Source organism: Lagopus muta, chromosome 3 (assembly GCF_023343835.1).
Source record: "Lagopus muta isolate bLagMut1 chromosome 3, bLagMut1 primary, whole genome shotgun sequence".
NCBI classification, from domain to species: Eukaryota; Metazoa; Chordata; class Aves; order Galliformes; family Phasianidae; genus Lagopus; species Lagopus muta.
The window spans coordinates 50917982-50945033 of record NC_064435.1 but is presented as its reverse complement, the minus strand read 5'-3'; the positions used below and the strand labels follow the sequence as shown (position 1 = coordinate 50945033).

At 39.6% G+C, this 27052-nt stretch overlaps 2 protein-coding genes across 2 annotated transcripts; both read right to left on the bottom strand.

Moving 5' to 3' along the window:
* Nucleotides 1-200: 200 nt before the first annotated feature.
* On the bottom strand, nt 201-14686 carry NAPG (NSF attachment protein gamma). The gene is made up of 12 exons (XM_048939155.1): nt 14579-14686; nt 12634-12701; nt 11238-11322; nt 10147-10164; nt 9539-9569; nt 8366-8475; nt 8186-8252; nt 7489-7559; nt 6679-6757; nt 5889-5968; nt 4174-4303; nt 201-3103 (listed from the first exon to the last, which is right to left on the bottom strand). Exons 1-12 carry the CDS (start codon nt 14632-14634, stop codon nt 2954-2956), a joined length of 945 nt encoding a protein of 314 aa, XP_048795112.1. The 5' UTR covers nt 14635-14686; the 3' UTR covers nt 201-2953.
* Nucleotides 14687-18329: 3643 nt separating this feature from the next.
* LOC125690777 (myelin-oligodendrocyte glycoprotein-like) lies at nt 18330-20017 on the bottom strand. The gene is given in 5 exon segments (XM_048939487.1): nt 18330-18376; nt 18692-18753; nt 18755-18794; nt 19228-19569; nt 19912-20017. Coding segments are annotated over 5 exon segments (597 nt in total).
* Between the last annotated feature and the right edge of the window lie 7035 nt (nt 20018-27052).

Here is a 27052-nt window from a genome sequence, read left to right as displayed (position 1 = left end):
GGGGTAGAGATTCATGATCCTTGTGGTCCCTTCCAATCCTGGCCATTCTGTGATTCTGTGATATTAGACCTGCAATACCTTGCAACAAGAATCACAGACAAATGGCCACAAAATCTGCTTGGGATTACAAAACAGAGTTCATTTTCAAATGGAGGTGTTTGGGAGGACCTGACCCAACAACAGGAAAGTTAGCACAAATATCAGTTTCAAGTTTTATTTTTCATGTTGGTGAAACGCAGCCTCTTCTCAGAGGCAGCATCTGTAGAACTGTTACAAACACTTAATCTAATACACCACAGACCTTGGAAAGAAACAAATGAAGCACAGGTTTCACACTGCAATTGGGCATATTGAGTCATAAGTTACAGATAATTTAGAAAGCATCTAATTTTATATACATTACACTGATCATTGCCCAGTCTTCATGCAAATATAATTTTTCTCACAACCAACATTATTTTTAGAAACCTCCTTATTTTAAATGGTACATTTTCACTTTAAATCACTTAAATGGTATTTACAGAAGTGTGCAAATTGCTTTGAAAGATAGAAACACTCACACATAATATACAGACAGCATCTTCTACAGTTAAACATTTACTAAAAGGTAGATAACATTCCTATCACACTTTCATTGCCTAAAATAGGAGAGTAAGTTATATAAAATAGACCATCTTATTTTCAGACACTTTCATTTCTGCAGATTTGGTCTTTGCAGCAACATTGCAATCAAAGATTAAGATTCCACTCCTAAGATCCAAAGAAGCCCCTTCAATTTCAACGGCAGCTGAACATGTTTAGTACAAGCTACTTTTGTTCCAGATTTTCCACACTTGGCACAGACTAAAAAGAAAAAAGCTGAGGGAGTGGGGAAAATAGTCTTGCTTTTTTTTTTTTTATCCCCCCAACATGAAAAGCATGCTAATTCATAAATTTTATTTGTAAGGATCTGTTAGTGTTGCAGGCACTAAAGCAAATAAAGTCTGCAAGTTCTTCTACAGTATACAGAACTGCTTGTATGCCTTCTCAGATATATGTAAATGCACACACAAAGAAGTAGACTCCTTGGGACCATTCAACAAAATTAATTTCAGAATTGGAAGCAGCAGGAAAAGCTTGAAGAAAGTTAGTGTTCCCAGTGCTTCTAAATGTGCTTTAAAAAAAAAAAAATGTCATAAAAACTCCCCATAAAAAGTGCATGGTGACCCTTCCTGAACAAATCCAGAAAGCAGAAGCTGGAGCACATCACTCCAGTCTCCTCAATGGTGAAGAAAGAACAGTTTCAGGAAAAGTCTTCACCTTTTTTGCATACTAGTAATCATTCTGAGAAAGAAAAAAAAAAAAAGTAATTCACTTCCTAAAATCTCATTTAAGATATTCTATAGACATACAAAAATTTCTATATATATCTTTAATAACAATGGAAATTTAGCTGTCAGACAGTACAGAACAAAGGTAAGCAGCTTTAAAAAGCCCTCAAACAGTTTAAGAAAAAAAATAAAAGCTTACTACATTACACTGAGACAAAACCGATCCACTAAATTGAGTAATGACTTTAACAGCAGCCATGCCTGCAATCATGCTGTCACTCATGCACCCACTGCACTGAGTGCTATCCACCCCAAAGTGTTAGCCCTCAAAGTCTACCTTCATCACAATTACATCTGAAATGCTCAATATTTTTGAAGACACCCAATTCCTTAATGTGGCACAAACTGTATCAACACTTAATACTGCCGTCTACTGCTTACTGAGCTTTGGACATCAATTTAGTGCAGGTCTTGAAAAGGTTCTTCTGAAAGAAAAAAAGGACCGCAGATGCAACTTCTGTGGTTGTCAACATTTAAGCATAAAGCGGTCAAGTGAATGTGGACAATAAAGAAGTTTGCAGAAGACAGCAATTTGTAATCAAATGAAAATGGAGAAGATGCTCTAAAATACGGTTATTTTGAACTTCCAGCTATTTTGAGGATTGCCATTTGTAAAAATCTGTTCTATGCTTTGAAAAAAGGAAAATATTTACAGATGAGATTATTAGCTAGCAAATGAACACCTGAAACACTAAGCTTGATCACACTATTGAAACATTCCACCTAAGTTTTTGCTAAACATTGTCTCCAGAGCTTTATAATCGATGCACATTACCTGCTACCTCCATTATTTTTTTTTCATTACATTTGTCAGAAACAGTGCTAGAAAAGTTGCCAATGCCATCCATTCCTAATGTGTACATTACAAACACTGTGCACAAACATATTTTGAAAAACTCAGGTCAATCATTTTCTTGAAGTGAAACGTGTGCGTCTGTATATTCAAGCTTGTGAAACTGCTCCATATTAACTGGTTTAGTATTTTCTACAATCACATGGATATTACTTGCTAAATTTAGGATACTAAAAAAAAAAAAATACATATTCCACTGTGGGGAATATTTGTTAACTGAATGCTCCTCTTAGTGATTATACTAGTGGAAAATACGTCTGCCAGTATTCCTTAAATAACATTAAACAGGAGATGAATATCCAGACAAATAACCTTATATTCAACTTTGGAAAAAACTCACAAACATTATTGGTACCAAAGAAGTGTCAGCTACTGAAATCCAGTATTTGAGATTTTGTGTTGTTCTCCTTACCCTGTGCTTCTCTTCAGAATTTTGGTTTCTTTTTAAACTGTGCTTTTACTAAAAATCTCCCTCCATTTTTCCCCCAATCAACGGAAGGTAGAGCACTGCAGATGTTCCTACTAGATAAGAAATGAAATTCAAAGATGTTACAAGATGATAGGTATAATCATGCTTTTTCTCTTTTTTTTTTTTTTGTAGCCAAAAGCTGCCCAGTTAACATTAGCATTCCCATATCACAATTGCAATGAAGCTCTGGTAAATCTGGTACCTTTGGATATGCTCAGCATCACAAATAGGTTAGATATTTAACATAACATAGGTCTGTAGCTAGCACAGTCCACCAGAATATTCATCCTCTTCCTCATCAGCATGAGAGCCCACTGTGGCTGGTCCTTTTGTTTTGTCCTGTGTAGCATTTGGAGATTTCTTCTTGATTCCACCTCCTGGGACCACCAAGGTAAGACCGAGCTTGGCATACTAATAATAAAAGTACAAGTTTACTTTCTGTACTATTATATTCAGTACAGAAAACAGATTGCTGATTTCAGAGTACATTTTCCAGCTTAGAATAATAATGAGAATAATCAAGCTTAGGATAATTAACATCAGTGTTCAATTTTTTATTTTGTCCACTGAAAGACTTTGAAAAATGGGAGATGAGACTATCAATATTATGCGTAACAGGAAAGTTTGGCTACAGTATCACAGAACCATTATAGAATGATAAAATGGTTTGGGTTGGAAAGGAACTTAAAGGGCATCCGGTTTGAACTCTTCTGTCATGGCAAGAGGGTCACCTTCCACTGGACTAAACTGCCCAAAGTCCCTTCAATTGGGTTTTGGATTCTATAGCTACAGACATTCAATCTTTTCGAAACAAAGAAAAACACCAGAATGTTTTCAGTGTGTAGCTCTGCATATGCTACCTAGGTATGGGTTATACTAGTAGTTCTTGCAAATGTTTTTTTAGTAGAATTAGTACCTTCAATGTAATAAAATTAGTCACTACCATTACAAAGTTCTGCATGGATGGATATCCCCTTTATTTTATGGCTTTCCTATCCTTGTACTTTCTGCTTGCTAGCTATAAGTGCAATCATTAAAAAAAAAAAACATATGGACTTCTTTCTTAAAATGGAAAAAATTTCACTAATTGATGATTTGCTGGAGAATAAGCATTAAAAAAAACATCCAACAAAGTCACCACATTCATTTTGTAATGCTTATGCACACAGGGCAGCAGATTGGTATTTCTGAGATAAAACAAACTTCTGGCACTATGAAGAACCAATTAAAAGCAAACAGTGTTTTGGTCAATTACTTAGACTCTGCAGACTGATAACAAACTGTTAGTTCATCTAAGCCTTCCCACCATCAGAATGTAACAGTGGTGTGGAACTTTAAAGAAGTCAGGGAAGTAAAAAAAAAAAAAAGTTCACAAGGCAAAACTACCAAGCAAGTCACAAAAAATACACAGATCTTGCTCTCCTTGTTTTCCTATAACAGACAAAAGCCTTTCTTAAAATGAAGAAGCAAAAGCTACTTACATCATTGTCCATGTATTTGAAGAGAGGCAAGTTACAGACTTCAGAAACTTGATCTTGATCTTGCTGATCATACCCTTCCAGAAGTTGCTCTAGTGCTGCACAGTCTTCACTTCCATTAAATCCTGGTATACTGAAGGAAATTAACAGTTCATTTAGGACATTCCAGCAATCTACTTGGTGCTCAGGTGTTCTATTTTTACAGGATATTGATTAATAGCAGAAGAGAAGGCAGCTGATGAGAATCTGATGTGGACTACTTACTCCACAAAACAAAACCATTTTGATTTTTCCTGGAACACAGATCATATCCATAAGCTTCAACTTTCAGCAATACTAGTTTGCTGACAATCAGACCACAATCATTGTCAAGCCAAGAATAGAGTATTAGAATTTTCCTGTTTTTACTGAAAAGTCAACAAGCTTTTCTTCCAACTTACATGCAGAAAAAAAACAATGAGTTTTTATCTAAAGCAGAAATTAAAGACATAGTAAATATGACCAAGATGTTTCAAGACAGATCTTTAAAAACTTACTTCTAAAAAAAAAAAAAAAAATGATTTAATTAATATATGTTCAAGTCACTTCACTTCAAACACAGTTTAAGTAAAAATGTTATGTTTTAGTATTTTGTGACTGAAGTCCTAATGAAAGCTGAAACAGAAACCTGCATGAAAGCCTCTGGAGTTTGTGGCTAAACATTAATCCAGACTTGACGAGACATTTCTCTTGGATGTATAAGGACTAATTCCTTCAATTTCCTCTATTAAAATGGATCAGTTCCTACTTCCTAAATCATCTTTCAGTTCAGACAACTGTTAAAGAAAAAAATACAAAAACTTGCTTTTCTTTTAACATATGACAAGAGCAAGATCTCTTACATCAGCATAACCAGAAATGCAGTAACTCACACACTACACACTTTTCTTTAACAAACCTTTAGATGAATATTTTCCTCAATCTAACCACCATACTACACAGTTCCAATGATTGTACTAGGATGCCACTAATGAGTGTTAAGACTGCATTGCACGTTTCCATTCTCAAATGGAAAGTTAAAATTACAACTTTTTAAGGGCTTCAACAAGACAAAAAGATTTTAATAATAATTATAATAAGTCAGTCAGAACACCCAGAAATCCTCATTTTTAATCCCAACTATTTGTTTACAACAGGTAGCCTGCCTCGGCTCCATTTGAAAGAGATGTACAAAAGAATTCTAACCACAACAGTATTCCGCTCAGCTTTTCACAAGGAAAATCAGAAAGAACTTTTAATTTAAATCTCATTTCATCTGTTGCACTGAAGTGCTTCCTAATGACTAACTTTATTTTATGTTCGTTAGGAAGTACCACATGGTAATTACTGCTGAACCTACTACTGAAAGTGAAAAGGATTCCTGACAGCTGGCTACTTAACAGACAATGCCACTGTACTTCAAGTAAACAGAGGCTTAAAATTTATTATCAGAGAAGGCTTCCATTGGTCTTTCGCAGAATAAATTAGGTTGGAAAAGACCTTCAAGATCATCCAGTCCAACCATCACCAACAGCTCTCACTAAACCACATCCCTCAACACAACATCCAAACCTTCCTGGAACACCTCCAGGGTCAGTGACTCCACCACCTCTCTGAGCAGCCCATTCCAGCCCATTACATAATAAATCTACATTAATGAAACATTCAGCTTAAAATTATAAAATATTAGGCAGACTTACCTGTAGCTTTCCCTCACACACCTTTCTGCAGCAACATAATCATTTCTGTGAAGATGAACTAAGACTTGAGCAATAGTTTTCTAAACAAAACAAACAACACACACGGGGGGAAAAAAAAAAACAAAAAAATAGAATGATAATTTGATTTTAAAATTGAACAAGAAAGTTGGAACCACACTATGATAAAGTAGTAAGCCAGATCTTCAGCTAGTATGAAATAGATTACCTCCTCTAACATTGTAATGAACTGTTGAACCAAACTTGTGCAGCAAATCACATAAGGAAAAAAGCATGACCAAGTCATGTTGATTAAAAACTCAAAACAGACAATCAAAAATTCTTATTTAGGACCCAAAGTAACTATTTCTACTAAGAATCCCGATTAAATAACATCAAGGTAAATGCAGACCAAAAGACAATCCTATGGAAAAAAAAACAATACAAAAACATCCATGATTCTCACTCTCCAGTTTCAAAATAAACTAACTCAGTTATTAACACTCCAGAAGAGAAAACTGGGCTTATTCAAATTAATTTGAAGGCGAGTCCAGAAATCATTATAGTGCAGTGTTTTTGACAGCTTCCACAGATAAACAGCATCCTATCAACATTACAGCAGTGAAAAACAAGAGGATAAGGAAGCATGAACAGCCACACATTCTCATTACCTAGCAAGCAACATATCTCTGAATCAAGAGGTACGTGATGTCAGACAGAATTCAGCCACTACCTTATGTTAGTTCAGCAAACCTTGAAATACCCTACCAGAAATTATCATTTAGACTTTTACCTTATAGCACGTTGGATAATTTTCAATTTCCTTATAAATGCTTTTCTCCTTTTGAAGGGACAACGCAGCCTCATCCAATCTAAATTGAAACAAAAACAAAGAGTATCAGTGCCAGGAAACAAGCACAATGAACCCAATGCTCACAGTGAGCTGTTTAATACACACACAAATTTTCCTTAATAAAAATCAACATAAATAAAATCAGCAGTAGATCTTTCTAACTATCATCGCAAAATAAATTTTCTTGAAAACAGTCAAACAGATGCAGGCAATTATATAAAGGAATGATATGCTTTAGTAAAGCAAGTCTAAGCTCAACCACAGGTCTGGTGATAAAAATCTATGCTTCAAATAAGATGCCACGGAGAATCCAAGGCACATTCTCAGTCTGGGATCAGACTGCTGCTAACAGATTAATTGCCCTGTTTTATATTCCACAGCTATGAAAGATTTCAGAGTACTTTCTACAAATAAGTGCCTGAAAAATAACTCCTGAACTTCTTTAATAACCAGTGAATCTCATATATGCCCTTTAAAGATGTATTAACTAATAAAGAGGAAACAAAGCCTTACAGCTCACATTCCTCTATCTCAGAACAAAAAATAGATGATTCCTGAATATGACAGTCTATTACATCCCACAGAAACCTCAATCTTATTTATTTTGAATTTTGTCTCAAAGACAGATGTAAATAATGGTATATAAACCCAGCAACAAGATAAAAGAACAATGCCATTTGAAATAAATAAAAGAACTGCCATTTGAAATACAGATTCAAACATATGTAAACAAATCTACAGAAGTGATACCTGCGTCCTCGGACTAGAAGTCTTGATGCTTTCCCTAACATTTCTAATGCTTGTCGTAAACGTTCTTCATTCTAGAGAAGAGCAAAAAGAATTCACATGCTCGTATTTCATTTGCACAGGATTATTAGACCTTAACCTACGCTGTCTGCAACTCAGACCAACTGTTCTGCTATATCAACAGTTCACATACTCAGTGGAAACACAAAGAGTATCGGTGCACCAAAGTCCCACACTCAGCTTCTGTATTGATCTGGAGAGCAAAGGAGCATCAATGCAAACTTATTAATCCAGTAATGTATGTCAAATGCCTGTAGGGAAGTATGTCAGAGACAGTCATGAAATGGCTCAAGGGATGGGTTGAATTTTAAGCAAACTCTTCTTGTGCCTTCAAGGATTTCGAACTCTTCTAAGCCAAAGGACTGTAGAACAGCCATATTCCCCACCCACTTGACTGCCCAACAAGAGGCAAAAAAACTTGACAACATATAAAACTCACATTTGGTCAAGTCCCAAAATGAGAAAAGAACAGACTTTATCATAATATCAATAAAACAACTTAGAAGCCAGCCTCAGACATTTTATTAGCATTACAGCTGACCCTAAACACCAATTAATTCAAGCTGGTTTACTTTCTGGCAAAGTTACCTGCTGGTAAAAAAAAAAAAAAAAAAAAAAACCAAAAACAAGCAAAGCTTACTTCAAACACGGATGCTGCTTGCTGATACAGCTGTACAGCCTTCTCTGGGCTCACATTTTCTATTAATCTGTAATAAAAATAAGTCATTTCTCAGATGAAAGCATCAAAGAGGCAGGGAAGAAAAAGCAAGGAGATACCCCTGCCCCACATTCATTCTGGCCACCAATACTATAAGCTTACTTCCCAGCCCGTTCCAAAGCAATGGCAGCTGTATCTGGTGTCCCGTTCTCCAGGTACATCATGCTGGCTTTCTCTATCAGCTGAACAGCTTCAGGGAGCCTCTGCATCTCCTGCAAAGACAGTCAGAGGACAGCACTGTCAGGAACTGTGCTTATGAACAACTCTAACACCATATATGCCATTTCAGCTTACAGGAAAAAGGTAACAAAACACAATAGTACAGAAATGCACCTTCTGTATTACCACACATTTGCAAAGAACAAGTTTAGCAGTGAGTCTGATAATTCTTTACGTTCTTTTGAATAACCATAGAGAGGGGAACTAACAGGCAACCTTATCACATCCAAAATGAGTCAGACTAACCAGGTCATTTCCTATGTAAACTCTGATATAACCAGAAACAATAATTTCTGTTTTTCAATCTTTAATTTAAATCTTCCCATCTTTAAAATCTAATTTAACTAGCAGCTAGACAGCATCTAAGGAACATACATTTAAGTATTCTGGTGACATAACCTATCTGGTGACCCTATGTCAAGTAGGTAGAAAAGAAAATCTTTTTCTTCCACATAAATACCTCAAGCAAAATGTTAATTTCACCATCCTATGAAACCAGCACTACTGGAGCAAACAGGCAAAACAAGACTGCCTTGTCACACTGCAGCTTCAAACTGCCAGACACTTATTTTTCTTTCAGAAATTAAAAGATTAACATAATCCTCTTCCAGTGAGATCCTTGATTCTCCCAGTCCTCTTTTCAGAATTTTCTTCTACTGATATAATATCAGATTAAAAAAAAAAAACAAACAGTATTTGGTCAATAGTGAAAACACTGTAACAGAGCTAGAATGAGCTTTTATTTCTCTTGCTTCAATCCATTGCTCACGTAAGTAGTAATTAGTTCCTTCCCAATGTAAGGCAAGAATTTGGTACCTTATAGCAGAAGTACCACTCTTCAGTTACCTCTGATGTGAGGCCCTCAACTCTCCTTCTTCAAAAGAAAACAACAACAAAAAAAATGTTTCCAATTAAAAACAGTTTCCCTAAACTACGTGAGGGCATTGGCGGGGACTACAAGTCAACAGTAGAACATCACTGCCATATGCAACTTGCTTGCATATATATATAAAATGTCAAGGAGAACTTTTAAGTAAAAACTAGTAATGAAAATACCTTTAGCATCATGCCAGCTTGTTCATAAGCTCTGCAGAGAAAAAGTTTACAATTTAGATATTGTGTATTTCAGCAAGCTGTAACTATACAGCAGAAGTTAACCTGCATCAGCTACCACTTCACTGTTAATATTTAACAAACTGAAGAGGCTTTGAGTGCTTCAATTTAATAATACATGTGTACAATTATCTTTCACAAATGAAGTATTTCAACCACACAATCACTGCTCTCTCACACAAAAATCTATTCCCATTATCTGACCCACAGACAACATTTAGATTGTCATCACCCACTTGTTTTGAAGTATCTTTATTCACATTTCTATATAAGCAAAACAGTGCAGAACGTCAAATTTACAAAAAGTTTATCTAAGAAAAAGCACTTGATACAAAAAGCTATAAAAGATTGTCAAAATAGATATTTCTTCAGAGAGACATTGCAGGTTTTTAGACTTTCCTTGCCCATGCTTTCATTAAACTAATTTTGAAATGGTGAAATCACTTGAACTGAGTCACTTACTAGAGACCAAAATGACAGCTCATGCTTGTACTGTAAGTTAAAAAAAAAAAAAAAAAACACATCAGATTACTCAGTACATCCATACTTACTTGGCAGCATGAAAGAGACTGGAAGTAACGTTGTCAAGTCAAGGACAAATGCCATAAAGCAGAAACATCCATAGCATATAAGATCTTATAGAACTATTGGTTTCGAAGCAAAGAATCCCAGAAATGCAAATAGAACCTGCTAAGTTTTAAGGCAAAGTATAAAAAAAGTAGCACCTAAGGACAAAATAAATGCAAAATATTAAAGGATAACTGCAAAGTTGTAAAAATGCACATTTATTTAAAATATGCTCCCTGGTTACTGAATGTTGCCACAAGCACTGTAATAATGTTAGCTACATTTAGTTAATACTATCCATCCACAGATACTTAAAAGTGCGTATATAAATTTATGATGCAGTACCTAAGCTTTTCAGGCACCTCTACTCTGCACTGGTGAGACTTCCATCCAGGTGTGGAGTCCTCAGTACACAACAGACATAGTGCTGTTGGAGAGCACAGAGGATGGCCACAAAAATGACCTGTGGAATGGAACACCTCTCCTATGAGGACAGGCTGAGAGAGCTGGGGCAGTTCAGCCTGGACAAGAGAAGGCTCCAGGGAGATATGAGAGCAGCCTTTCAGTATATACAGAGGGGCTGTAAGAAGAAAGGGGACAGACTCTCTTGCTGGGTCTGCTGTGATAGGACAAGGGGAAGTAGTTTCACACTCAAAAATGAGATATTTAGACTGGATGTAAGGAAGAAATTTTTCCACAGTAAGGGTGGTAAGGCATTGAAACAGGTTGTCCACAGAGGTGGTGGATGCCCCATACCTGGAGAAAAGCCAGGCTGGGCAGGGCTGTGAGCAACCTGGTCTGCTGTAGGTGTCCCTGTTCACTGCAGGGGAGTTGGACCAGGTGACCCTTAAGGGTCCCCACTCCTAAATTAAACAGTTCTATGATTGTAAGATATTCAGAACAGATTTTCTAATCAAGAGTTCTTTAGCTTTCCCCTTCACAGCACAAAAAGTCTTCTAAAAGAGAACCTCCTTAGACTGACAATTTGAACAAAGATATTTAATGTATTTTCTACCTATTACCCCACTCTAAATAACAAATAACTTCTTGGAAAACAGAAGTAATGAAAAGATACGCTTTGTTGTTTTCATGTGCTTCAGCTTCTCGTAAACAGGCTTCCCTTGCCTGGTCAAACTGCTTGGCATTCTTAAAGGCAACAGCTGCAAGAAACCAAATGAAGTTCTCATTTACAATTCGCCTTTATTTTTTTAACGTCACCTACTAAAGTATTCAGTCATTCAAAGATGCAAACAGGCATTTTAGACAAATTGAATGGCTTGCTAAATTGTAGCCAGAGAATCCCACCACAGCATTAACTTTATTAGCTACCTTATTGGTACCCAATGATAGGACAAGAGGCAACAGGCACAAATTGGAACACAGGAAGTCCCATCAAAACAAGAGAAAAAAACTTCTGTATTTTGAGGGTGACAGAGCACTGGAACAGGCTACCCAGAGAGGTTGCGGAGTCTCCTTTTCTGGAGATATTCAAGACCCATCTGGGCACTTTCCTGTGCAAACTATTGTAGGGAATCTGCTTTAGCAGGGGGCTGGGCTGGGTGTTCTTCAGGGGTCCCTTCCAGCCCCTGTGGTTCTGTGATTCCGTAATCAGTACAGTTTGTACAAAACCAGTAGAGCAGCAAAAGAAGCGTACCACTGACAAAACAAACTAGTAATAACTCCCTCAACGTAACCAATTCGGGGCACAAAGAACATTGAAGCAGGATTGAAAATAAATTTCTATTTGTAAATGCTTCAGTTGCTCTTCAAACTTCTCCATTTTTTCATTCACTTCTGTTTCATTCTTTTTTTCATTTTTTCATTCACTTCTGTTTCATTCATTTTTTTTTCATTTTTTCATTCACTGTTAAACAAATGAGTCGGCATGTCTAGCAGCAAGAAACCATAGGGGGAAAAAAAAAGGTACACGTACATATAAATTACTATTAACAGAAAGAACAAAGTTCACAAGAAAAAAAAAATCACAGTTTTATATTCAGTGTGACACCTACAGCAGGAAAGGTGTCACACTGGTGAAGCAGCAAATCTTACTGTGTCCACAGGAAAAAAAAAAAACCACCACAAACTAACAATGCCTCTATTTTACTGAAACTCTCTTAGGTCAAACAATTTTCAAATGATGGTGAAAAAGTGAAGTTTTAAGAACAGCTAAAATTTTTGTTGTTAGGGAAGATCATATAATTTGGGGGTTAGCAAGTGAAAAGAGGAAAGCTTTACTGTTGTGATATGTAGTAAGATCCAACATATAAGCTGTAAACCCAAGTACAATTTGAGATTTTACAGTGCTACTAAGAATACTAAGAACATTTATTTTCCTCCTTACTTTAGTCTTCACAACAGTTGTACTTATACAGTAATATACTAAAACTAAGTAAAATATTACTGGGGATTAAGCTTAAAGAGTATTTTGAAACCATAAAGCATGTGCCCATGTTTACAGTAACACATACCTGCCTTTCCATATTCAGTAGCTGCACTATCATAATCTGGTTTCCATTTTAAGAATCCAGTTTTCAAGCTAAAATGCAAGAAGAAAGGACTATTAAAAATGAGTAACACTTATGTTTCACCTTTGAAGTACTTCACATAGATTTAAAACTTCAGACAGCTCTCTGAAAGAGAGTAATTACCCTTGTGCCAATACCATGGTGGAATCACAACTGCAAAAATAAACGGCAGCATTGTTTGGACTTGTATAAAGCACTACAATGACCTCCCACAGCTACATGCCCTGCAATAACATGCTTCTGCTTCAGTCCCTATAACATCATCACCAGCTCAGATCCTCAACAATGTGAAGTCAAGAAAAGAAAAATACTTTCACCTGAGAATCGTCAGACTCTGGTTTGTACACAACTGAACAAACTTACCTACAAGTGTAAAACCTCAGGGATTTTTTCTGATATGCCTATAGCAGCTTATGACACTAACTGCTCCCACACATACATAAATACAGAGCCCTGGGCAGCTAAGATGGTGGGTGGCAGCCCTGCCCATGGCAAGGGGTTGAAACTTAATGGGCTTTGAGGTTCTTTCCAACATAGGCCACTCTGTGGTTCCATGCAAATCAGAATATGTGAGTCATCAATGCTGACTTCAGAATCACACTTTCCTCATTTAAAAAAAATATACGCATTGTATAATCAATAGATATCAAGATGTTATAATCACAATATAATTGTATAATTAATAGATATCAAGATATTATAGTCTCAATATAATCAAGAGAGTTAGGCAAAGTAGACACCGATAACAAAAAGAGAATAAGTGGAAGAGCTTCAGCTGAGCTCACCACAAAACACCAAGAGAGGTGATCTCCAGAAGAGATCCTTCCCCTCTGGTAGCCAGCTCTTAAATAGGTCTAGGAGGGGTAGAGCCTGGCTCCACCCCTTCCGGCAGCACAGGTGAATTGCCTTCACCTGTGCTCCTCTGGCTGACTCATGGCTCGCCTCAGGTGATCAATCAGAGGTTCAGGACATGACTCAGTAGTTCCCATACACACATACATACAAAACTACAACTTCAGAGCCCATTGATACAGGCAGACACTTTAGATGCATTACGTGCTTAGTTTGAAAAAAGCAATTTTGTATACACTGCATACTAGCAGTTATGATCTCACTTAGGCAAAAGCCACAGCATACAGCTCTAAGGCAACCATTCCTATTGCACTGCTTTTCATCACAGAAAGTCTGAAAGAATCAGAACGGACGAGTTAGAAGAGACCTCAAGGATCACACATCTCCAATCGCCTCACCACAGGCAGGGCCACCAACATTCACATTTAATATTAGGTAAGGCTGCCCAGGGCCCCATCCAACCTGGCCTTGAACACCTCCAGGGACGGGGCTTTCTCAGGAAAGGTACTGAGATAAAATACACAGGCCTTAAAGCTGCACACAGTTTGTGCACTGCCTGTTTTATTTCAAACTCTTTTCAGGACAAGCTTAAAATGGATTCCATCAAAAAGCATTCTGCTCAGGTAACGTGAGGAAGGCACCTGGCACACACTGTTATCCTGAAGCAGCCTGCCTTCGGGACCCTGTAGCTTGAGGCTCCCTACCAATTGACACATGCAGACGTTAGGCCTTCTAAGTAAAGCGCCCGTACAGGTGTCTGAGGCCATCTAAAGCAAACAGACCCCAAAAGCCCCGCCTCAGACAGGCCATAACCCCCACTGCCCGCCCCAGCAGCCCCGGCCGCCCGCTGCCCTCCCTTTCCCGTCCAAGTCACGTCGCCGGCAGCTAAGAGCCCACAGCCACGGAGGGATCACGGGCAGCCCACGGCACTCCTCCCGCACCAGCCTGGCGGGAAAGAAAGGAGCCCAGATCGCTGAGGTGACAACCGCCTCGCCCGCTTCTTCCCGCCAGCCGCCCTAACCCCGTCCCCGCTCACTATTTCTCAGCTTTTGCGATGTGCTCAAGGGCCTCGTTTATCTTCTGCGCCGCCATCGTGGCTGCCGCTACGGAACGCCGCAAGGCTCACGGCGCTTCCAGGGGCGGGGCTTCGCGCTGCGCCTTCTCACTGCGCCTGCGCCGCCTGCTGACAGCAGCTGTTGGTGGCGCGGCTGCCTCAGGGCGGCGCTGTGTAGTGTTGGCGCTGCGGAGCTGCGGTTCGGGCTGCTCTCTGACAATCTTCAGAGGGCTTTGGTACAGAGACGTACCTCTCTAACTCGTTTGGTTTGTGTAAAAGTAAGATCTAGTCCAACCTACCACCACCATACCCACTGATCGTGTCCCTCAGTGCCACACTCACACAGTTCTGGAACGCCTCCAGGGATGGTGACTCCACTACCTCCCTGTGCAGCCTGTGCCACTCTGAGAAGAAATTTTTCCTAACAGCCAACCTGAACCTTCCCTGGCACAACATAAGGCCGTTACCTCTTATGCAAAACAGGAGAAATGATTGGTGTTCAGGCCTCTGTGGGCTATGGCAATCCACAAGTTTTACACTTGATAATTTAAATAAGAGAAATATTTGTCATCACAAGAGCGAAAAGCAAAATGAGAAACTAGTTGAACCTGTAAAACCCTGTATTCAGATCATAGGAGTCATTCAAAGTCCATACGGTTTATAGGAATAGAGCTATGCGATTTTGTTTTCTGCCTTAACTGGGAAAAAGAAATAAAGTTGATACGGAATCACAGAATGGCTTGGTTTGGAAGGGACCTCAAAGCACACCATTCCCCAACCCCTCATCGTGGGCAGGGCTGCCCCGCAACAGCTCAGCTGCCCAGGGCCCCATCCAAGCTGGACTTGAGTGTCTCCAGGGATGGGCACCCAAAAAATGCTATGTAGGCATCAGGTACACTGTTCTGAATTGCTTTCCCATCCTTTACCATTTCCAACACTCCCCTGAGGACATGGACATTTATTTTTCTAACTTTAATTCTTGTACTACACTGGAGATGCTATCTATAGCAGATGGTGGAAAATCCCCGCTGTGTTATGTATTATTATTCTGTATCCTGTAACAAAGTAGGAAAGAAGGTAGCATTTGTAGCAGGTGAAAGGCAGCTGTAAAAAAGAAATCATAGAGCTGATGCATTAACAAGCAGGATAATCTCAGAGAAGAATAATCTGAAGCACCCAGTGAGTGACCTGTTTTCTTGTTTGTTTGTGGTAGTGTTTCTGGGTGTGTTCCTTGAGATATAAGGAGCTGCTGACTTTTTTTTGTGAGGCTACACATGTGCACTGTCTGATCACTTTTTATATTGGAATGACCAGACGACACATTTCCAAGACTAGTATTAAATGAAATAGGATATTCCTGGGTAGCTTTTATTTTGTAGACACAGAACCTCCAGAGATTTTACATCTGGGAAGGATCATGTCACAGCATCTGGTGCTTGCCTGTGAACTGGAATTTGGTATTTAAAAGTACCCAGGTACAATGTGACAAATTTTTACAGTGATAGTATTCAGAATGACAAGATTTTATGAGTGCAAGCTTACAACTTCTGTTTACTAGATGGATGTGAACTCTGCAAATAGCTGCACCAGTAGCAGCCATTGATTAATAATCAGTCCTCAGCTGTTTGTCACTACTCCTTGTAGAGAGTTTCTGTCTTCCATCTCAACACTTCTTGTGCACACATCAACCATAGGCAGACTATTGAAAATGAGCTGCATAAACTATCACAGCTTATTTTATCTGAAAGAGGTTTAAAAATACCTGTGTGTGTGTGGGGTGTAACCTCTGGCTAGATGCTGGAGGCAGGCAGCTGGGGCTAGCATCTTCTGCCACTATGCTGGGTCCATCCTCAGCCCCAGTGCAGGGACAGACAAGGATTCCTTCAGAGAGCTCTTGTGAGCTGTGAGAAATTGTGACTAAATTTGTTTCTTGATTAATTCTTACTTTCCTTTGCTGTTAAGATGCCACATTCTTGTCCAGAAAGTCAGGAGTGACTGCAGTGAACTGTATTTTAAATCAGCTGCTGAATCCTATCTTCTGCTCCACTGGATCTGGAAGGCAAATTTCAGTTTTCCGAGATCTGGATTTCCCAGCTCTGTCTGACACTGTCTTTTGGCAGCATATGTGGAAAGTTGTACATTGTGATTTATTAGTGTCTGAGATGGAGTCATAACTACAATAACAACAGCTACAGTACCATGCCGAGGAAATTGCCTGTGAAGAAGAGAGCGATCTGTGGGCAAACTACTACTAATACTGATGGTCTAATGAACAATTGACTCTGACACATTTTGGGCAAAAAAAAGTGTTCTATGATCACTCTGCCCACTTGAGTGCTTCAGTACCTTTTATTTTCCTGTCTTCAGAGTAATTCCATAGAATTAATTTGCTTGTGAGACTACTCCTTCCTGTCTTAATGAATAAGGCAGAAAGCAAACAAATAGCTCTGAGGGCAGCAAAATTACTAAATACTGATTCTCCGAAGATTTGTTTCTCTCTCCTGATTGAATTTAATTAAATAACAAGACTACATTGTGTGCCCACCTTTTACCAAAGAGCAGAGAGTCAGCACAGGAGAGAGATCTTATAAATGTATCCCAGCTGGAGGAAAGAGGTAATGACAGAATCACAGAACCACAGGGTCTGGAAGGGACCTCTGGAGATCACCCAGCCCAGCTCCCTGCTAAAGCAGGTTCCCTACAGCAGGTCACACAGGAAAGTGTCCAGATGGGTTTTGAATATCTTCAGAGAAGGAGACTTCACAATCTCTCCGAGCAGCTTATTCCAGCACTCTGTCATCCTCAAAGTAAATATTTTTTTCCTTAAGTTCAGATGGAACTTCCTGTGTGGTGCCAATTGTCCTGTGTCATTGGGCACCACTGAAAAGAGCTTGGCCCCATCCTTAAAGAGCCTCAACCATTAAGTGTTGATAAGATCCCCCCAGCTTGTAATTTCCTTGGAAATTATGGAAAATGGAAAGCTGTGGCAGATTCACCATACACTGAACATCCATGCAACAAACTGCAGGCAGAAAATTTCAACTCAGAAATTCCTACCTGTTTCACCATGTTGCATCAGAAGCCATGGCAGTGTTTATTGCCTTCATCTTCTGTACTAACTACAGCATCCAGTTACCTTTGCCAGTGTATTATCTAGCTTTAAATTATCTAATTATCTAATTTATCTAAATTATCTAATTTTCAGAGTACATGCTTGTCATACTTCAAGTAGAAAATCAACCCCAGTCTTTGCAGTCACCCAGCACCGACTTTTGAGGAGATCTGCACTGTGGAACAGCTCTGGTCATCCAAACTGTCTTGCAAGACCCAGGAGGGAAAACTGTAGGGCACAGCAGGCAGAAAAGGCTATTTCATCAGTAGCTGCTTCTTGAAAATTAATTTGGCTCTAATATCATGCCTAAAGCACTTCCAAGCATTTATCTGCTTATTCACTGTTGTTTATTTGAGTGACTTATTCATTTCTATTATTTTAGTTATTCTTTAGGTCATGCTTGAATTTTGTTTGCCAGCACTGCATTTACCTGCAATGCTGCAACTGTGAACATGGACAAAGAGTTTTGCAAGTGGATCAACCAGAATCAACGCATCCTGTGGTCCCAATACATCCCATGTACCCAGCATATCCCAAGACCCCACCACATCCCAAGGTCCCAAAACACTGCATAAACCCAGCACTCTCCATCTTCTATCAGTTCCATTAAAGGGAATTCAGTTATGGAAGGGGCTGGAGGGACTCACTCAGCTTTCTGGTCTGTGCTGCTGAAAAACAAAGTGCAGAAAGGAGGTGGTCAGTAGGGCAACCTTTCTGGTGATGTCTCAAGAGGGTCTGGACCTTTCCAGATGCCCCATGGCTCAGCCATGTTCCTGTCTTCCCACCCACACTCCTTTTCTTTTTTCCCTTCCTTCATTCTTCCCAAAAAGGCAAATGTTATTTAATGACCACTGTGAATTTGAGGACAAAATCTCCCTTCCTCCTCCTGTGTACCTCCACGATCAAGTGCTTAGCACCACCCCAACCATCCCTGCCACTGCAGAATACCTCCCTGTGCACCATCCCCTCCGCTCTCAGCTCACCTTGTTTTCTATGGAGAAAAACAACGATGACAAATGACCCAACCAAAAGTGTGATGACCAGTCAGAGTCACCTTCCAGGGATGGACAATCTGGGAAAAGGGATCTTGAAAAAACATCAAGAAAAGGGTTACTTTTACATTCCCATATGTGGAAAAGCAAGAATCAGACTTGGAAGATTACAGAATCTAAAGGGCAGAAAACCACTGAGCACTGACACATAATGATAGAGTCCTCAGATTGGCACAGGTGGGGAAGCTACTCAGCAGTCTGTGCCCTCCACCACTAAGACATGAAGAAACCCATCAAAGAAACCCAACAAAACCACCTCATCTGTTCATATCACAGTGCCATCCCCAAATCACACAGTGCACTCACTCAAACTCAAGATTAAACCTCATGGAACAATTCAGCCCCAACTTTCTTCAAAGGCTTCTGTCCTTCAGCTCTCCATTGATGGACATGAGGGTGAGGGTAGACAGAGGTTGGGGTGGGACACACAAACCCAGCAACTCATGGAGGTGTCACCCCAGCCTGACCTGACACCTCCAGGTCCACCACAGCTTCTGCATAGCCACCATCATTTTGCACAGTGCAGATATATGAGCCGCTATTGGAGGAGCTCACTGCAGTAATGTGCAAATCCAGATTTCCATCAGAGTGACAATCCCTGAGCAGTTCTGTCCTCCCTTTATATTCTGCCATCTGTTCCAGGTCCTCTCCATTTTGGTAGTTGTGCACATGACCAGAGGAACCGCGTCAGATCCATCTGATGTCCAAGTTCCAAGTATCCTCCCAAGGGGACAAGTGGCAGCGCAGCATGACATCCTGTCCTGCAGTGGCAGTGACAGGGATGCTCAGTGCCACCACCCTGAGCTGGGCTGGGCAATGAGAAGGGCACGGAGAGAAGGTGAGATGGTGCCTGCATTAATGTGGGGGCATGGGGCAGAAGGAGAGTTAGTGCACACTCCATCCCATCTAAAGCAACTGAAGAGGGAGCAGGAGGGAGTGGAGAAGGATTTCTAGGGGACTCCATTTACAATGAGCGATGGAGGTGAATAAAAGACAGAATTTCTTCCCAAAATCACATATTTCATGAAATAACCAAAGTGAAAGTAAAACCCTACTGGGGCTGGGTTTGGGTCCTCCTTTCCCCATGGCTTCATCCCTGCCCCACAGCAACACCTCTGCCAGTCACATCAATCACATCATCCCCACAGGACACTTATCTGATCCCAGACAGAGGAGGTGGGGAGACATGAGATAAACCAGCAGGCTCCTCCAGGAGAGGGTGAAACTGGGGTGTTTCCAATCCAATATGAACAACATCTGAGCTGGAGAAGAGGAGAGGGGAAGAAGCTGTGGAAAGGAGACAGAGGAAGAAGACTGAGAAGGAGATGATGGAAGATGGGAAAGATTTGGAAAGAAGACGGGGGAAAAGTTCAGGAAGAATATGAAAGAAGAAATTGTAGAAGAGAGCTCGAGTGGATCAGTTTTGCAGCACAGTCTCTCACTGAGCGACCATTCTTAGAAGGTCCGAATCACAGCCAAAATCCACCACAAAGGAGCTTTAAGAAGCTGAGGGAGAGCAATGCAGACCTCCCAGCTGTCCCCCCCAGGTGGCATGGGAGCTCTGAGAAGGGGAGACAGAGGGAAGAGTACTGGCATCCCCCTGCAGTGCGTATAAAGGGGGGCCTCAGGGAATGTGGTGAATAGGATGGGCAAACGGTGTGGTGTGTTGGAAGGGAAGGAGGGGACCTCAGGAAATGAGAGCGATGGAAACAAGTGAAGCTGGGAAATCCAACAGAGTGACTTGGTGCACCAGTGAATTATGTCAAGCAGGAATTGCTTTAATACAGCACTGCATACACGGGGGATCACTCCACTGAACATGCACCCCAAGGGGAGCAGCGACTGCATATTTGTAAGCATAGTGTATACATATTAATTACATTTCCAACAAATTGGTTGCATATCATCCCGCTCTTCAGAGCATGTGTCATAAAATGTGGGGAGGGTGTCTGGGCCCCATCTAGTGGTCACTGCATGAAGGTTAGTAGTTGTCCTTGCAAAGGCACAAAGTCTTCCTTGCTGTGAACTTCTTTAATGGGGGTGGTGAGGTTGCCTAAATCAGCCTCTACTGGTCTTAGAGATCTGCTTCCCCTGCATACCTACGTTATTAATTAAAAAGCTACAGATGCATTTACAGGGGAGAAAAGGTAACTTAGGATAGTGTTCCCCTACAGTTCTTTGTGCCAGATCTTCCCTGTGATGGATGTGCTTCTTACATACCTTTCCTTCCCACGGTATTCCAGAGCAGCAGCATGCCTCACATCTATGCAGTTCTGTTTTACATTCTACGTTTTCTACATTGTCCTTCTCTCTCTTTTCTTCATTGTTAAATCTTTCTTCTGGTTTCGATTTTGTTCCTTCACCTAGAGGCTGCTTTCTTCACTCTTCTTTTAAATGCTGCCTAGAGTAAAAGTACCACAAAAACAAATAGATGTATTCTTACAGATGGTTTAAACTCTGCAGAAATAAAACAGAAGCACAAGTGGTGCTCTCTCCTCTCTCTGGTGATGGTGACAGAACCTGAGGGAATGCATGGAGCTGTGTCAGGGGCAGATCAGGTAGATTTTAGGAAAAGTTCTTAGCTGGGGGCTGGTCAAGTCCTGGAATAGTCTCCCCAGGGCAGTGGTCATGGCACTGAGCTTAAAGGTGTTCAAGAATTTGTTGTGTTTGCACAACATTCTGAAAAGCTTGAATTTTGGGTGGTTGTGTATGCATCCAGGAGTTGGGCTCAAGGATCCTTATGGGTCCCTTCCAACCTGGGTTATTCTATGATACTATGATTTTAGGTAACAACAACAGAGCTAGTGGTTAAATCTTTCTCACTTGTCGTCTTCAAAAGAAAACCAAATGTCTCTATACAGTATCCAACAGAATGGTTTGTAAAGGCCAGGGGAGAGAAGCTTGGCTGTCCCTTCCTGAGTTTTGTCTTGTGAATGCAGATCAATGAAATAGCTCTTGAGTTTAACGGATGATGTAAGGAAACCTAGCAAACGCAAGAGGGCTCCATCTGAACGCGTATTAGGAAGCAATGTAGGGTGGTGCTAAAAAGAAATGGCATCATCTCATGTTACGTAACCTTGAGCTAAATCGCAGTGCAGTTTAGAGAAACAGAAGATTCTTAATTGTTTTCTATGCAATTACCATCGTGTTTTGGATATACAGTGGTTTATGTCTAAACATTTTCCTCGTGCTAGAGCAGAGAGTTATCAAAATAAAGCACATGAAACCCTGCTCAAATGTCCCCTTATGAAAGATATAAAATAAAATTCCTAATTTTGTCATTCACATCAAATGTATCCAGCCTTTATGAAACAGATTCAGGTTCAGCTGTCAGAAATATATCACTGTACATCATGAACTGGATTTTGGCAGTGAAAATTGTCTCTTTCCTTGATTTTATTTTATAAATTCTTTTAAAAATATATATATATATATATTGCTATTGTGGAAACAAATAGACAAAAAAGGCAGAATGGAACAAAAAGAACCATAATGTAATGGGGTTATGGGATTCAGTCATTTCTCCACAGTGATAAGTAGGCTTGCACAAATGGGCTTTGCTGCATCACTGAAGTACCACTGAAAGTCTCTCAGAGACAGAACCAGGGAAGTCACCATATATATATATATATATTTGTCTAAAGATGCCCAGCTATGATGGAATGCCCCTGTGCTGGGGTAGTACTTTTACATACTACATACCACAGAACTACAGAATCATAGAATCAATAACAGAATCATAGAACAACTTGGGTTGGAAGGGAACTCAGATGTTATCTAGTTCCAACTTGACTGCTGTGGGCTTTTTCACTCCTCTCCTCTGCGACTCTCTACACAAGGAGTTTTATTCCAACATCTCAAAAGTCTTGGATTAATTCTTTAGGACTTGATTATCTCAGTTCAACAGTATGCTAAGGTTACACGAGAGCTTCCAGTAAGCCATGGCAATTGTCCAGCGCCACCACATCATCATTATAATGCTATTTTACTTCAATATTTAGACATTTCATGATAAGATCCCCTCCAGTAAGCAGGTGATTAGATTTTTATTACAATTAGAATGGAAGTTGTTGGGTTTTTTTCTTCTAGACTTTTTTTTTTTTTTTTTTTTTTTTTTTTGCCAAGAAATATAAACCTACACTGACACAGCAAATCGTGCAGTCATTTACAAACTCTTTGGGAAGTAAAGCACATATTAAAAGATTTCTGGAATGCAGTCTTTAGTCCAGATAATTATTTCATAATCTATTTTTCCTTCTGAAAAAAAAAAAAAAAAATCCAACATTTTGATTTAGTAGACATTCTTAATTGCTACTGGTAGTCTTAAATATTTAATTTTTCTTCACCTCTCAAAAGTTCATGGTGAAAGAACACATTACTAAAGGGATGTTTTGCTGTCTTCCTTTGGATCACTGCTACAGAGAGTAGCTAATCAGCATGAAAAGATTAATTTCTTGTGTTACAGACATACTGTTCTTAACAAGCGAGTTATCATTTCTTCACAGCAAGCAGTGTTATAAAAATAATTCAAGCCACACTTGCACATGTACAAACAGAGCAGCTGGGGAATGATGGACCTGCAGGCACTGGCAGAGACTGACACACACTCTGAATCTGAAATTTCAGAAAAGGCTCCTACTTCTTGAAGGAAGCATTACAGAAACCAAACATCTCACAATCAGCAAATTCTGACCTAAATTTGGATTAAAATATCCTCCTAATTCATCAAAGTTTGGATCAGGGCTCTGAGTTAAATCTTAATTCAGGTCATCATGTGGTCTTTCATTAGGATTGCCATGAAGATGTTGGTTTAAGACCAGATTTTCCCTTTCAGATGTTTACTGTAAAGTCTGCTGAAATTGTTTAGATTATTGCACATACATACTGGAAAAGATCCTGCATTTTGTTTGTGTGAATGTTCAGGAAGATACAAAGAAAACAAGCATGTTACTGCAGTACTGCTCTGATGATGCTAAGCAAATCTGGCCTGCAGACATGCTTATATAGCAAATTTCCCAATCACTGCTTCCATTTTGATGAACCACAAATATCTTGGCTTTCTAATCTCTCCACATCATATTAATCTCAGCATGTAAAAAAAGAGACAAACAGTGAAAACACTGTAGTAAGAATTGCTTTCTTTCATTCCATCATCTAATGTTTGCCATGTTCTTCCAATGGGGAAAACTAAAGGAAGTAACATATTTGTGGTGTAACAGACAGGAAAGCTCTTCAAGTTTAATAGGATCTTTTAAAGGATGTTCACTCTGCATCTCAAATTTTCTGTAACTACTGAGTTGTGCTTGTTTCAGCTATCTTGTTGAGATGGATATCGGAGAAGACAACCTGAGAACGCTTATTTCAGCTGATATGAAAAGCAATGCAGATTTGTCAGTGGAAAGTCTGCACAAGCAACAGAAAAGCAGTTAGAGATGCCATTACTATTCTTGAGAAGAAACATTCTTAAGGAGAAAAACTAGAATGAAGGCTATTTTAGAATGATCTTCAGGGCCAGCAGGTGCTGTTTAAGAGATATTCCAGCAAATCTATTTTTTATTGGCCTTATTTGATTCACCTGAAGATTTTCCTAGAAGAGATTTTGAACCACATCTCCCTTCTTCCTCTGTCTATGCCAGCTGGACTTTTAAGGACTTACTAGTTTCTTCTTACAAAGTTCTGATGATGGGATAGGTGTGAGATGATTGGCAAGATTTGAACAAACTGTCATCTACCTGGTGGCATCAGCTTGTATAGTCAAAGCTACATCCTAGACAAGATACCCAACAGGGTCATCCCTCAGGAAATATACTGATACGGATACTTAGATACTGAAAACAGCTCATGCTTAGCAGCTTCTCTGTCTTCAAAGGCAGCCTTCATATACAGTTTATCTCTTGTAGCTGTGAACAGATTGAATCAAAGGACTTTTCATATTCTGGCCTCTCCAGATGTAAAATTGCATTTACACCAAAATAAGGTTCAACGTACTCCTTGTATCTTCTTATACAAGGAAATGTACAGTGTAAGGGCTTAGCTAGGTTTAAGTGATGTGCTAGCTTTTTGCTCTTCTTTTGGACAGCTTTGCAATTCAGCCACCCTAGGTAGAATTCAAGTTTGGTGTTGGTATTGCAGCTCATTCAAGCTTCTTGTTTATACAGATATCCTACATATGCACATCAGAAGCAGACACTATGCCCTTGTGTTTCTTGGATAAGCCTGGTTATATGTGCTGTATCTGTGTCTGCAGCACTTCTCAGAGGTATGAGAGATAAGTGCATATGCTGTACATGAAACTATTTTCTTTATGAGTGATTGCTCACTGCTAAAATGTTAAAGATCTCCATGTTTGGAGAATTATTATATTTGGCTTTAAGTTTGTGAGGACATTAATGCCTGAATCTCTGTGTGGGTGCAGACTTGCTCTCTCTTGTACTGTCGTGGTTTTGTTAGACTCTTCAGTCAGCACTACTTCTGATGCCAGTTGACTGCACTTACACTGCTGTATTTGACAGGAAAATGCTGATTAGTGAAGAATAAAAAGCAAGAAAGACACTTTTCACAGAGCTATGCCACTAAGATCTTAAATTCTTACAGAGGCCACAGGGAAAGAAAAATGCTCTCAGCAGCCTTCACTGAAAAGGAAGTCTGCTTGGTAAGCATAAAGGGAAATGAGACATAGCATCACGATATGACAGTCTGCCATATATATTCTTCCCTGGGCTGTAACATGCGTCTGGAAGGATAAGGACAAAATTATGTTTTGTAAATAACAACTTGGAATTCAGTTGGTGGAAATGAGATCAGACTTCATTTTTTTCCCTATAAGTAACCTTAACAGAAAATTAAATTTGAATGTAAATACATAAATCTTGAAGGCTTTTTTTGGATGATTAAAAAACACTACAGCAGAGTGGTGTTATCATTATGCTAGAAAAAGCCTATGTCCCATAACATTCCCCTTGATTTATCTGGCTCTGTTCTTTGGGACTTACACAAACAAGTAGAACAGAGTTCTGCCCCTTTTCTTTGTCCTATACGTCTTGTAGTTTCAATAAACAGATTGTACTTCTGCATCTAGCCAACTGAAGTCATTCAGCCATAGTTGCAGCCCATCTCATCGCATCTGACTGTATGCAGGAGGGCAGGTTTCTAATGTCTGATTTCTGTATAAATCCTGGGTCATCCTTCAAAGGTCTTTGTAGGAACATCTCCTTTCTTTCATTAATCATAGAGTATATTCACAAATTTACCTCAGATAAACAAGTCTAATCCAATACTTCAACCAAGGCAACAGTCTCTAGGTGAATTTAGACCAAAGAGATCAAGCTTTTAGAACTATCTGTGGCAATGATTCTGATGGGTGACTTTAACCACTCTGATACTTGCCAGATAAACAATACAGCCAGGGCACACAAGATCCAGGTGGCTTCTGCAATGTGTTGATGATAACTTTTTGACACAGGTGGTAGAAAAGCTGATGAGGAGGTATGTGCTACTTGACTTTGTTTTTACTAACAAAGAAGGGCTGGACAGGGATGTGGTGGCTGGAGGAAGCTTGGGATGCAGCGATCACGAGATGGTGGAGTTTAAGGTCTTGTGTGGAAGAGGCAAAGCAACAACTAGAATTGCTACCCTGGACTTTGGGAGAGCTGACTTTCACTTCTTCAAAAACCTACCTGGAGGTACCTGCATTAGCAGGGAGGTTGGACTCGGTGATCTTTTGAGGTCCCTTTCAATCCCTACAATTCTGTGATTCTGTGAAGTTAAGAACTTGTCTCAAGTTTAACCATCCTAAGGAATATTTTCTGCTAAACATACCCAACTACCCAGGCACTCCCACAAAACAGCAGCCAAGAATTTAATGAACCTAGAAAAGAACTATCTCCCACCACTGAATGTTTTCTCCTTGTCCACACTACTGAGGTAGATTGGTGAGACAGTGTAAAGCACACTATTACCATCTACTCACTTTTTTTTCCAGTCTGTAAATTTTTACCTCTGTGATTTTATGTATTCTCAATCCCATCATATCTACAAGCAGTTATTCGATGATTTCTTCTCAAAATAGACCTTTACTTTACAAATTTTACTGTGAGTGAATGGAGGAAATCACCCTACATCTTTCCAGGGTCAGCTTTGTGATAATGCTGTTGAAAATATTCACGTAGAAAGCCAAAATGCAGAACTGAAAGATACGGGTAAAACAGGAGAAGAAAGACATTAAAATATCACACACAGAGTGTTGTTGTACATAATAAATGCAAGATACATTGCAGTTCTCTCTAGCATTGT